General features: G+C 41.1%; 1 protein-coding gene across 1 annotated transcript in view; it reads right to left on the reverse strand.

Annotated features, from left to right (window-relative positions):
• Window positions 1-1,490: 1,490 nt before the first annotated feature.
• Window positions 1,491-13,449, reverse strand: part of COL4A5 (collagen type IV alpha 5 chain) — an 81,582-nt gene continuing 69,623 nt past the window's right edge. Inside the window, exons 42-51 of the mRNA XM_048959946.1 lie at window positions 12,028-12,161; window positions 11,552-11,624; window positions 11,338-11,409; window positions 10,849-10,977; window positions 10,504-10,602; window positions 9,040-9,252; window positions 8,540-8,717; window positions 7,883-7,997; window positions 7,375-7,547; window positions 1,491-5,905 (exon numbers count right to left, since the gene is read on the reverse strand). Of these exons, the coding sequence (XP_048815903.1) occupies window positions 5,824-5,905; window positions 7,375-7,547; window positions 7,883-7,997; window positions 8,540-8,717; window positions 9,040-9,252; window positions 10,504-10,602; window positions 10,849-10,977; window positions 11,338-11,409; window positions 11,552-11,624; window positions 12,028-12,161 (1,268 nt within the window). The 3' untranslated portion in view covers window positions 1,491-5,823. The remainder of the gene's footprint in view (window positions 5,906-7,374; window positions 7,548-7,882; window positions 7,998-8,539; window positions 8,718-9,039; window positions 9,253-10,503; window positions 10,603-10,848; window positions 10,978-11,337; window positions 11,410-11,551; window positions 11,625-12,027; window positions 12,162-13,449) is intronic.

The raw sequence follows: 13,449 nt of genomic DNA on the forward strand, positions 1-13,449 counted from the left end.
TTCCTCCCTGAAGATCTGAAGGAGCTTGTAGTGTTATTTCAGGGCAGCGGTTCTCAGCCTTTCCAATTTGCTCTGCCGCTTGGTGTAAAAGGTATCACGCAGCACAACGCCAAGGAGCTTTCCCTGTCAGAGTTGTTGTGCTGCTAAACAGTGGAGCTTCTGAATGGTGCCTGTGTGGTATGTGTGTATGGAGGGGGGAGAGAAAGGGTCCGTGATGTTTCCTCCTTTAAGTGCAGAGCAATATGCCAGGTTTTGTTCAGAACTTTGTTTAGGCCTGGGCATGGAAGTTCCATTGTCAGCACACTGTAGCCTGGGAAGGAACTTCTAGCAGAGCATCAAATAGGTGGCTCTGACCGTAGGGTAAAAGGGTCCTGTATGGCTTTGAGATGTGTTTAGGTCCCAGTATGTAAAAACAAATATATAAAAACAAAACCTACATAGATGTCTCAATTTTCAGGTAACAGACCCACCTGTAGAAACAACGGAGCTTAAGCAGGAAATCCCAACAAGTTGTAGCGCCATTTCACACTTACTGATGTGAATGATGTGTTAATTCTGCCTAGAAATAACTTACAGCCATAGTCGTGAGCATGCCTGCTCTCCATGAATGTGGGTGGCTGCTTTGAAATGTCTTTTTTCTTTCTTTAAAAACACCTAATTTAACTCTGTTATTCAGAATACTGCATTGGTAGAAGTCAAGTTTGCTTGAAGAATAGAATTTTCTCCAACGAAATGGGCTCCCTTACTTAGGGCCTCATTTTATAGCTTGTAGCTTCTATTGGGAAGAAAAACAAAAACAGCCCTACCAGCAGACAACAGCGAACATCATCCAAACGCTGTCAGGACTGTTGCAACAGCCTCACATTAACTGCTTTGAGACCTCTGACTGGAAGTCTCACTGGACCTGAAATGAGCTGTGCTTGAGGGCTTTTTGTTGTTGTGTTTTATTGGTGTGTTTTGTTTTGTTTTTTTGGAAGGGTGTTGGGGCTCAGGCGCAGCGTTTTAGGCTGTTTTTTCAAACTTCTTTAGATGAAGCATTGACAGAACTCACAACTTCTAGAGCATGATGAAAGCCCTCGATTGATTCCAGAAAGCGGTAGGACTTCCTATCTGAAGGCAGTGCTGGAACACATGTTACAGAAGTCTTTGTTTTGAAATACATTCAGCAGTGCTCGTGGGCCTTGCATCTCATTGTGCAGCGTGGTACTGGAAGTATCAAATATCTGGGAACGAGGAGTTCATCGAGGGGAAGAAGAACCATTTGAGAGTTATCAGGTAATATCATTTGTATTCCTTTTCGTCCCTGCACCCTCTGTTGACTGCTGCAATAGCATTCCCTCAAACATACATTTTAGTTTACATTACAGTTTCTCTGATTTTTTTTCTTGAAGGGTCATGAAGGAACACTACAGAGGGGAGCACTGAGTTTGCTGTGTATGCATGGGAGGTAAGAACATTTTCCCCCCTCTTTTATTAGAGGAACACACCAAAATAAGGCAGTTGCTTTGTTTCTTCGCTTTTCTTTCTGACTCAGAGTTAACTGATTTTCAATTGAATTATTTTAAGATTATTTTTATTTCCTTTTAAAGAAAAGTTTCAAGTTACAGGAGACTGATCAGGAAAGTTGAGCTCAGTGGGCACACAAGCTACTTGCTGGCACTGGAGCAGCAGCTGCTGTTGTGCACTCCACCCCTCAGCTGTAGTGAGCACCTCCAGTGGAGCCAGCAGTTTGTTGCTGTAATAACCAGTTACTCCTGACTTGGTTGCCAGTTGGGGCTGTTAGGCATTGGTCACCAGTCTGCTGCAGATGGGTTGAGCTAATAATCTTTCCTTCTAAAGCAAAGAATTCAAGATACTTATCCTGTGCTTTAAAATGTAGCACACTGCTATGCTCCCCGAGCTAATTACTGCTCCTGCCTGGCGCTGGCACGTGTCCTGCTTTTTGTCAATAGCTTCCTGGGAGGAAGAAGTTATTGCTGTGTCTTGCACAAAGCCCAGTGGAAGTAGCCACAGCAGCAGAAACATCCTGTGTCTGACCACACTGCTGAACTGTCTAAAGGGTGACTTCTCTGAGAAGCAGCAGTTACAAATGTCTATATAGCAGAATACTCCTCACGCTTGGAAAACAACTCCCCTGCTGCCCCTACAGTGGCACTTCTGTACCATTAGCAAAGTCCACAAAATACACAAAGTGTACACTACAATGCACAGAATCTAGATGGCAAAATAATACTTTGGAACTTGGGCTTTGGTTGCTTGCAAGATCAGTAAGTCACTTTCAGGTTCTAAAGTTTATAAAACAGGTCCTTCCTCTGTCCTTTGAGGTGAGAAATCCATAGCTATTGGGGGACTGGCCTCTATGGCACAGGAAAAGATACTGCATGCTTAAAAGCTTTTAAAGCTCAACATTTACATGCAGTAGTCTAATTCACTGTATTTCAAATGTTTTATGCTTTTCTGTGTGCCCACCTTTGTTTATAGGTTGTACTGTGACTGCAGAACCATTTCAGAAATTCAAATCCTGTATTACATGTGAATTTGAGGCTGAAGGAAGCAGTTCCCTTTCAGTCCTGGATTGTAAAAGGTATTACTAGAGAGCAAAGGAAGCTACTGAATAACCTGTGGTGTTAAGCACTATTTCATTTTTTACTACTAGAGGAAGGACCAGTATAAACGCAAGTTATGTGGAAGATTACTGTTCTTAAGATTTGCAAACTAGTATTCATTTGGAAGATTTGCCTTTTTTAACTAACAACTGACAGCACCTGTTCTTGATTTCCATGCTGCAGGAAGCATTCAAAAAACTGGGCAGTGAGGGGTGATGCAGTCCCCCTTCCAGCAAACTTTAACGTAAGTCCTTGCTGATGCAGGCACTTCCAGGAATTCGGTCCTCTTTCTACTTGAGCTTTCTTTCAAAGCTGTATGGTGCCCTCGAGTGGCTACAGTGCTCGTCTTTTCCCCCATACAGCTCATAAATGCAGCTGTGTTATTTCCAGGTTCCTGCTTAAGATTAACATAATTAGCCAGGGAAATTAAAACTTCAGTTAAAAACAAATCAAACCCTAGGAAAAAAAAGCCTGAGTGTAGGAGAGGCTGATCCAGACCATGCTTAGGCTGAAAACAGTACATGTTCAAAACAGGGTTGTTTTTTCCACTTACAATAATAATAATACATCTGCAGACAAGGTTTTTCCTGTAGTTTAATATTATATGCTGATGAATAGCACCTAGAGGCCCCAATCAACATTTGACGCCCCCCCAGTGTTGCACAGACATGTCTCTGCCCCAAAGAGCTTACAGTCTAAGCAGTCAGGAAGTGGGAGAAAATAATAACGGTGCTTGCTTTTATAGAAGAGAAACTCAGATCTAATACAGGTCGAGTGGTTTGCCTGCTCTAAGGTGCAGTATCATTTTAATCTCTACTGTGTGTCTCAGTTAAAAGATGCTCCTTCCTCTCTATCCTACTTTTAACCAAGAAAAAAGCCAAAACAAAGTTAATGAGAACATACCTGTCAGAAGCATTTCTGCTTTTCTGTGGTCATTCCACAGGTTTGGGAACTACTTTGCTGCCACAAAACAAGCTGCTCTGCGTGCTATCTATGTTAGACTGGAATTATAACTCCTGTCTTGTCACTGTTCAGTGAGTTTTGCTGTGCATGCTGCAAAAGAGGCCCAATCTTAGAAAAAGCACCACTGATGCAGTACTGAGAACAAACACGTTCTGCCCTTTCCTGGATCCCCATAATGAACACAACTTCTTGGTGACAGGGAGGCAAGACAAGTGGAGTTGGTACAGACCCAAGTGAGGGCTGGATGAGCTCTTTACCCTGGGTGCTCCTTGACTGTAGCCTCTATTCTGCTTTCTGGGGCTAGGAATAAGCTCCTGTGTTCATTTTAGGCTGCTGAGGGAGGTGCAGGTAGCAAGATATGGGCTTACAGTAAAAGAGACATAAGTTTTTATTTTAGCTTTGGTAACAAGTTACTGACTTGGAGGTAGCAGCAGGTTCTGTTCATATGCATCAGCAAATCAAAATAAAATGGGTTGCAGGATGTACATTGCTGAATAGGCCACTCTCTACCAACATATAATTGCACTAATGGAAAAAGGATAAAGCTATTCGTGTTTTTCACTTTAAACTAAATAACCTGTTTCATACCTGAAAACTTTTGAAATCAGCACCAATCTCATTGAATAAAGCACTGCCACCTGGGTTAACCACCAGTCCTATGTCTTTGTCAAATATGCTTAAAACAAGATCTCTGATGTTCCACGGTTACAAGGACAACTGAAAGGAAAGGGTGAACAGCAATTAGCAGATAAATTATTAACAGTGGTCAAAATAAACAAATACACTTCACCTGTATAAAGCTCTATGTTGATTCACAAGTTAGGTTGTATTGATAGATAGTGGAGGTGACAATACACAATGAAAGTGTTAAAGTATCATCGTTCTGAAAAACAGCCTTGCTTTGGCCAGGGAGCTCTGTGTGCACATGAGTGGGAGTGGAGCAGCGCTGACCATAAACGCAGAACAACCATGGGCAGTTATGCATACAGAAAGTGATCACTTTTCAGCTATTGCCCAGTGACACACCAAGACACACACAGTAGGATTCTCACCAAATGACATTAGAAAGAAGGAACTGCATGCACCATCTTTAAAGGCCTTATGTGAATGTACATACACAGGAGCTGCTATATATCGTAAATACATTGTGGATGCTTATAAATTCACATAAGATCACAAAGATTAAATGGTAAATAGGATAAGCTCAGTTTCCACCAGTTTACACTTTATTTTAGTGTTTCTTAGCATGTACACTATTTATTTTGGATAATATGTGTGACTTCACTTCAGAGTAAAGAGGTTTCACGTAAGCATACTCTTAAATGCTTTGATAACTGGATATTCCCAAGGAGCAGCTTTTTTGAACTATACCAAATATTACTAACATGTGAATGTGACTTCTATTCAGAATAGAAGGATATAGGCATATGGCTGATCATTTCATATATCTTCACAAGATAAAAAATAAACCAACAAACTCTTCAAGTGGATTGGGATCTCTAAACACAAATAAAACCACTGGTAGCATGATATATGGTATCAACATTTAAAACCCTGATCAAAATGACTTCAGAATAATTGTGCATTTCCCCATCTATGACAGGTTGGCAACTAAGGAAATGAAATATCAAACGAATGAATTGCTGTAAGAGTTGTCAATTCTCTCTGTACCACAAATTTTGTGATAAAATACTGCTGTATATTTTAATTTCAGACATAAGCATTTTTATATCCGAGTCTGGTTTGTTTCTAAATGACTGAAAGTTTCAGCTAAAAAGGTGTTTTACACAATATACACATTTCATTACTTACAGAGAAATAAACTTAAAATTCCATATTAAAAACCTGGGATACAGTAGGGTTAGTAGCACCATGAAAAATGTTTTTCAAAACTGCAGTCTTGTTACTTTAATCATACTCAGTGCGTCGTGTTTTTCTTTACTCTCTTGACTGATCAAAAAGGTGCCATTTTGGTACAGGGAGAGAAATGAAAATTTCATCTTCGGATCCTTTGTGAACCACAAGGGTCTTTACCATTTCCAGGAGGTCAATTCTTCCATCTCATCTTAGTCCTGTTGTCAAATATGCACCAAACAACCCTTAGCTTGGCACGAGTGAGGTACACTTGAATTTGCATGGTTAAAACAGTTTGGATTTGTTTTTTGCTTTCTTTCTGCACAGTAGCACCATTGTTACAGCTGGAGGACAGTGCATCTCAGGAATTTTCAACTGTTTTAAAACATCCTTCAAGACGTTACGTCTTCTTCATGCAAACTTGGCAGCGACTAATACGCGTCCTCAAGTCTCCAGCTTTCAGTGTCTCTGACTGAGGTTTACTGGTTGACAGACAAAACAGGAAGGCTAGGGTTAGCTTCTTTGTTCACAGAACTGTAACTTAAGACTTCTGCTTAATTCCAGATTTGGAAGTAAAACAGAAAGAGGAATTAATCCTGTATTTCAGAGTTTCTACTATGAGTGATTGTTTTGTATATCCACAGCAGGTAACAGAACTTCAGTTTTGTCCAGTCCCCACTAAGCAAAACATTTGCTCAGCCCCTGCTTCTGCTCAGCTTACTGTTTGTGCTACATCATATACAGGACTGACTGATATACATGTACATCATGGACAGTCTTGGGTCCACAGTGTACATTACCCCTGCCATGAAACAGGCACTTGTGATTTTTGGTTTCTCAGTTAAAAGGTATTACAACAATCCATCAGAAACAGTGTTAGAGGGAGATGTGTACATTTAAATTATGCATTTACCAAATAATTTGCTTCTATTCTATAAGGAAATGAAATGAGAGGTGGTAATACAACATTTCTGTGTAATGTGTGTTCGCATGCTAAGTGCTATCCTTGATTTTTTTATTTAAATAAAGTAAGTTGTGTTTATGGGAGATGGCAAATGGTTGAGAGAGAAAGTTCAAAGACCCACAGTCGTTAGCAGAAGGTAGTTTTCACCATGAATTATCACTAATCAACTACCCTGAAAACTTGGAGATGATTACTTCGCGTGCAATTAAATATTACAGTGTAGTTGTTACACAAAACCCAATTAGAGGCTATTGCTGCTATGTCACACTGCACACTGCCAGCCCTGTACAACAAGGCCAAATTTTTCAGGTTGGTGGCAGTGGGAATATTCATGAGGTTTTCACCAGTGCAAAAACAGGGCGACAGCATTTGTTTCTGCCGGTCAATTAGAGAGGGGAACCCTGGAGAGCTGAAATCCTTAAGGCAGAGAAGCTAGTGTCCTAATCCTCCTGCAGAGTACTGGTAAAAATGCTCACCAGGGAGGGTGTGAAACCTCCTTCACACCAGGCTTTAAAAACAGATTATATGAACACCTGCTTTAAAAGGTTTAAGTACAGTTGATCCTGCACTAGGGCTGAGAATGAGACAATGCAGATTTTGTCCAGTTTCCCCTCACACCTGTTTGCCTTTTAAAATATTTGACTAATTAAGAGCATGCAAGGAAAAAAAAACAAAACAAACCTTTTAAAACTCCAACTACAGTCAGTACAATAGGACAACATTCAGAGAAAGTACTACTAAACGTGAATAAGAGTTGATGTAAAAGGAATCTGACTTCTTGCAAAACAGAATGTGCCCTCACAAGTTTATACATCTTATAAAAGGCTTACCCAAGCACACACTTGAAAAACTGGTTGTGAGGGGGAAAACAAACTAAACTCTTCCCTACTTCCCTGTAAAGACTTCTCTTTTGATCTTGGGAATAAATTTGGCTTCCAAATATTTCGCCCTGGAATAAAACAATGTAATAAAAACAGGTTTTCTTACCTGAACATTTCTGACACCTCTACAGTTGCCAGCCAGAAACTATATGAATTGGCATAGTAGTTACAAGTGCCACGACCATGACACTCAATAAATGGAGCTGAGCGGAATTCTTCTAAACAGGATCCAGGTGATGCCAAGGCCTGCCCAGAGCCCTCTGCTCCAGCACTGGTGTGCTGGGGTAGTGGGCAGGAAAGAAACACACACAAAAAACTTAGAGTAGGAAATAGAAATTAATAGCACAGGATGCAATTGCTAAAAGCAGCACTGTTTGGCTAATATTGAGATAATGTGATGTCAGACACCTTTGTAACTATCCTTAGAAAGGCAGGACTTGCAGAGTGTTACTCTCAGTGTACTGGAAAATTGTTGTTAATCTTGACTGCCATGGTTATTAACTTAAGATAAAGGCTTTCTAATGACTACCACTGTAGTTTTTAACAGTGTTAAAGCAGCTACTTGAGGACACAAACAGGTAATAATCACTTCTGGAATAGGAGGAAGTTCTTACCATCATGAAAGAGTAACCGATCCATAGGGAGTCCCAGCCTGGAGGACACGAAGGAATCTGAATGGTCTGACTGTGGACAGCTATCACCATAGCAGGAGCTTCACACACAACACATCTGGACTCAGGGGAAGCATCAGAGAAATAAAACATACAACTTAATGTCACTTGTTAAGGGTTATTAGACAGAGAAAGGGAGTCCTTGCTTGTGAGGGTCTGTCCTATTAATTTAGACTTCTCGTGTATCTTGTGAGTGCAGTAGGACAGTGTTCTGAGTACAAACTGCCCTTTTCTGCTAACAATCACTGGCTAAAATACAGTTCCTGAAACAAGAAGTGGAAGCTCCAAGTCCCCCAGGTGAATGCCTTAATCCTAGCGCCACAGGCTCCTCTGTTTTTTCCTATTCACAGTAACCCTGCACTCATGCTTCTCAGGTGAGAAAAGCCCTTACAGCCTTTCAGCCTCTAAGGATTTCTGCTGCACGTATAGATGGGCCTTTTCAGACAATAGAAACCAGCTCTTTTCCTTGTATTTCCCAGAGCAAAACATGACAAGGTCAGTCTTATTTCCAACCTACATGTTGGATTGTATGTAGTGAGATGTACTGTTTCTTCATCCAGATACTGAAAAAAAGAGACTTGATAGCCTTCTTTGTCTCACCTGCTAATGAATGGCTGGATGTTCTGCCCAGTCAGCGGCTCCATGCTCATCGGCATTGGCTCTGGAGTTGACAGCCAGTAGGAATAGTCGTTCCTTGATGCAAAATTACAAACGTTGTTGATGTTGCAGAACATGAAAGGCATGGTGCTAAAGCGTCTAAGACAGCTCCCAGCAGTACCTACAGAATAAGATACATAAAATGTGACAGCCGAGTTCTCACTTCATTGTTTGTAGCAGCTTTTTGAGAAGGATAATTGTGAGTATTCAGCATGTGTTATCAAATTTTCACATGAGGAAAAAACTTAACTCTCAATTTTGGATTACAGTCTTTCATCTTGAATTACTAAGTGCAGCTTCTGGATGTAGTAGATCTTAGCATGCATCCCTCATCCTCATCTAGGTAAACTCCAGGATAGTCTTATCTTCATTAAAACCGAGCATCTGGTAGAAGTATGTACAACATCTTTTCCCTTAAAGACAAAGCATACAAAATATCTCACCCAAGTCCTGGCCATGTGCTCTCTCATTTCCTTGCACATACAAAAGAGAGAATCCATCATATATTCTTGAAGTTCCTTGTGGACATAGTGGTGTATCCCTAGTCTGGCTGTGACGAGTTATAAGGAATCCATGAGCAACAGAAGCTGTTCCAGGAGGCCCAGGTGGGCCTTGTAAGCCATCAGGACCAGGGGGTCCCTGTATTCCTCGTGACCCTATTCACATGAGAGGAAACAAGACAGTATTTATTAACACAATTTCTTGCTCGCTTAGGAATAACATATCTCTGAAAGGGAGGATGGTGTAGTGAGTGAGGAGCTTGCTAGGTGAGGAACCTGAAATCTGCTAACACCATCTTCCTTAAATTACCTTAAACTATTTTTTTCTTCTAAGCTTGGTCAAATCATGAACAAATTAAAATAGTGCAATTTCCCTGCATCATAGGAGTATTCTGAATTTAAATACATTTGGAGCTGTGAAGCAATAGCTTAGCAAATGCAGTGGCTATTACAGCTATTTTAAGTACAAATCAGCTTCCTAATCCCAAAACATACTTATCTGCCTATGCAGTTTGGTAAGATAAAGCTGAAACATCTTGTTCAAGATCACAAAATAAATGACAGAGCCAGAAACAGAAGAACATCTCACTCTAGGGCATGTTCTAACAACTTCAGCTAAAACCCAAAATGAATAGAGAAACCAGTCAGTTTTGGAGTAGATGACAAAGTGCAAATAGGCTGAAACATCCTTGCATGAGAGCAAGGAAAGTGATATTACTCTGAGAGAAGTAGCAGAAAAGGCATTTGTTATCGAACAGCAAAATATCAGAAAGTATAACTACAAATATTTAGACTACTGTTTACATTTTTTTTTTCACTTAAAATAACACCAACAGATTTCACAAGGCTACTTAAATGAAAAACAAAAATGGCACTGTGGATTTCTGTACTGTTTTTAAACTGAATTCTAGTAGTTTTTACTCACAAGGCTGCAACATAAAGCTAATGCTTGTCTTCTGCTTTAGATTAAACTGTTCAGTGCGTAGTCTGTTTTCTCAGATCAGTAATTCTAAGCAGTAACTTCATGGTAGCTTGACCTCTGCACATTATTTCCTTTATGAAGTCTGCTTTTCCTCATTTGTGATTCTTCATGTAAAGAGAAAATCATTTCACTAATCTCTCAATTCTGTTTCTTACTTTCTTTCCTTCTTGTTGTGCCTCATCATTGCTCCAAAGGGGATGCCATTCATCTCAAGATAAAATGTTCTACAGTATTATTCAGCAATGACTAATAATTGTGTTGATCCCTAGAATATTCCAAACTAAAGCGTGTTCAGCAGCCCTAACAAAATCCTAAAATAATGATTTTATTATTCTCACAAGGCAAATGTCTCTTCCCACTGTTAGCTGGAACTCAGTAGGGAGAATCTCCTTTTCCAGTGGGTGCTCATGGGATGAACACTGTACCTGGTTGGCCTGGAAGACCCCTCTCTCCTTTACGTCCTGCTGGGCCATCGAAACCAGGGAGTCCATCTCGCCCTGGATCACCAGGAACACCAACTGGACCTAGAACAGACAAGCAGGTAATTGAACTGAAAGCTCTTGAAACCTCACTACAGAAAGGTATACACTCTCTGGGGTCATCTGATGTTTCTCCACAATACATTAGGCAAGAACAGGTCACTAAACCAGATGGTATACATCTGGGTACAATCCCACGTTTTTCTTTATTTCTTGCTGAATTCAGTCCCACGTTGCAACATGCAGTCAGCTATACTTATTCATTTTCCATGCAACAATCTAGAATCATACCTGGCAATCCTTGTGGCCCTGCCAGTCCAGGTGGCCCTTTTGACCCAGGCAATCCTGGAGGCCCTGGAGGACCAGGGTCACCTTTGACAACAATGCTTCGTCCGATGGTACCTGGTAAACCTGGTGGACCTGAGAGAAAACAGCTCAGTATTAGATAAACCAGGATGGAAGAGAGCACTGAAGACAGTTTTGGCAGTGCACTATTTCTGTTACTTATTGCGAAGTCAGCAACCGAAAGCTTTTATAACTACAAAGAATAAGTGTAGGTGTATATAAAGGGCAAAACAAGTGCTCTTGGTGACATCTTAAAGGACAGCACTTGCAGAAGTTAATCCAAGTAGACTGGTTATAGAGTATAAAATACAGCAGGAGTGCAGATGCTCTCTTAACCATTTCCATTGCTGGCTGACATCCACACAGTTCTACAGCTGCATAACACATTCTACCACCAGGGATCAAAGTGACAGTAGTGCTACCCAAGACTCCTACCTGGTGGGCCTGGCAGCCCTTGACTGCCCATGAGGCCAGCAGGTCCTGCAGGTCCAGTGGGACCCTTCATACCTGAAAGATCAAATTAACACGGTCACGCAATGAAAGAACACATTTTGTAAGATCTGCTGCAGTGGCCAAAATCAGGCTTCTTTCCTCCCTGAGGAGCTGCTACTGTGTCTGGATGTTTTCACTTGAAGTGCTCGTTAAATACCTGGGAATCCCGGAACGCCTGGAACCCCGGGGTCACCCTTCATTCCATTGAGACCAGGACGACCAGGATCTCCCTGAAGACAACAGATTCATGTTAGTCACTCATCTACCCAATGGTTTCAGAAAAGAAGATAAAAATGGGCTAGACGACAAACTAATACATTTTGGATCTGTGAAGTAGTGCTTGAGAAGGCTGAGGCTTTGTGTTCTGCTTGCTCACTGCCTGGTACAGCAGGTGCTGTCAGAGAACATTGCAACGTGAGCCCTTCATTGGCAATTCCAGCTCCCATGGCAATATAATGGGGAAAACCTGCCTGGGTACTGGGGGATGAAGAAAAGACCCTCAATCTTGCTATGAGACAGATTATAATAACCACTGTATTTTGGTTTTTATTTTACTACAATAAAAGGCATATTTTTAACCTAAACATGTTCAGTCTTTACTGCATTTAAAAATAAACCCAATTCTTGTCCTACCTGGCGTCCAGGTGGTCCTTGGTCTCCCTTTTGACCAGTCAGGCCAGGTGGGCCAGGCTGTCCTGGATTCCCTTTTTCCCCTTTGAGTCCCCCACTGCCTGGTGGCCCTCGTGGACCTTCTGGGCCTGGTGAACCTTAACATTGTGGAACAAATACAAACGTATCAGTACATGTCAACTGTTCCCCACAAGACCGTGCCTTCAGTGTAACAACAAAATAAAACACCCTAACTAAAGAGAAAACAAAGAGGGGTTATTTGTACTACCCAAATCAGGAACCAAGGCTCCTCATCCAGCTGACGAAGAGAAGCAGGTCTTTCTAGGCAGCAGTGCAAACCACCTGTGATAGGAACTTACCAGTGACCAGACAGCGACCTTCCAGCAGGAGCCAAGAAAACCCAAATTAGATGGTACAAATATACCCTCTGCTGTCCTGCATTTGCACTCACCATCTCTTAAGTGCTACGTTAACAGACACTAACACAAAAATATTGCTGCTTTTTTGCTGTTTCCAATACCTACAGAGGAGCCTGGTATCTTCCATTTAATGACTGCTCAGCGAGAGGAAGCCCCTCATTCTGTCTTCTCTAAATACTAGTTAGAGTTGCAGGCACTTTATATTCAGTGACCCTCCAGCTGGTTTGTCTGTCTTTAGTAGAATTATGCTATGTAAATTTAACAGAGGAACTGAGCCAATCTTTAAATATTTTCTTTGCAACAGCCACATTAAACCAAAAGAGAACAGTGGGTTTAAACGAAGCCCAGCTGTTCTGAGCACTGGAAAATCAGACCGTGCACCTTTATCATCTAAATAGAAGGCAACTTATAGCAAAGCAAACTGTAAGCAAACACAGCAACAGCTAAAAGCAGTTCACATGTTAGATCTCCTAATTGGATTAACAACAGGATCTCTTTGCAGGACAGTGCTATGACATTCTCCCCTGTGGTGCAACAAATTAATAACACGTAGCAGTGTGCTGGATTTTCAATTCTCCTGAATCCTCTGAGAATGCCCTTTGAAATCCTCATTGTCTATATTAGCAGATAAACTTGATAAGCTGTAACACGGCATGCAAATCTGAGTGAAGACTTCAAATGTTTAAAGTAGGAGCAGTTTTGGACTGTATTTCACACACATCCCATTGCAGTTTCAGCTACAGAAAACATCAAAAGGCTTTTGTGTTCATTTTGTTCTTTTTCACTGGTACAGTATTGTACACATGCAAAACAACAGGCTACCATCTACCGTGAGACATGCTGAACAAAAGCACACAACTTGCAGGGTAACCACCGTCCTTAAAAAGATCATTACAGAATCACAGGAAAACATCCCTTCTTTTATATCAAATGCAATGCAGTAAAATAAAGTGACTGAGTTAAGAGTCTAACCTGGAGGACCTGGAAGGATCAGAGTTCACCAAAG

Source organism: Lagopus muta, chromosome 13 (assembly GCF_023343835.1).
Source record: "Lagopus muta isolate bLagMut1 chromosome 13, bLagMut1 primary, whole genome shotgun sequence".
NCBI classification, from domain to species: domain Eukaryota; kingdom Metazoa; phylum Chordata; class Aves; order Galliformes; family Phasianidae; genus Lagopus; species Lagopus muta.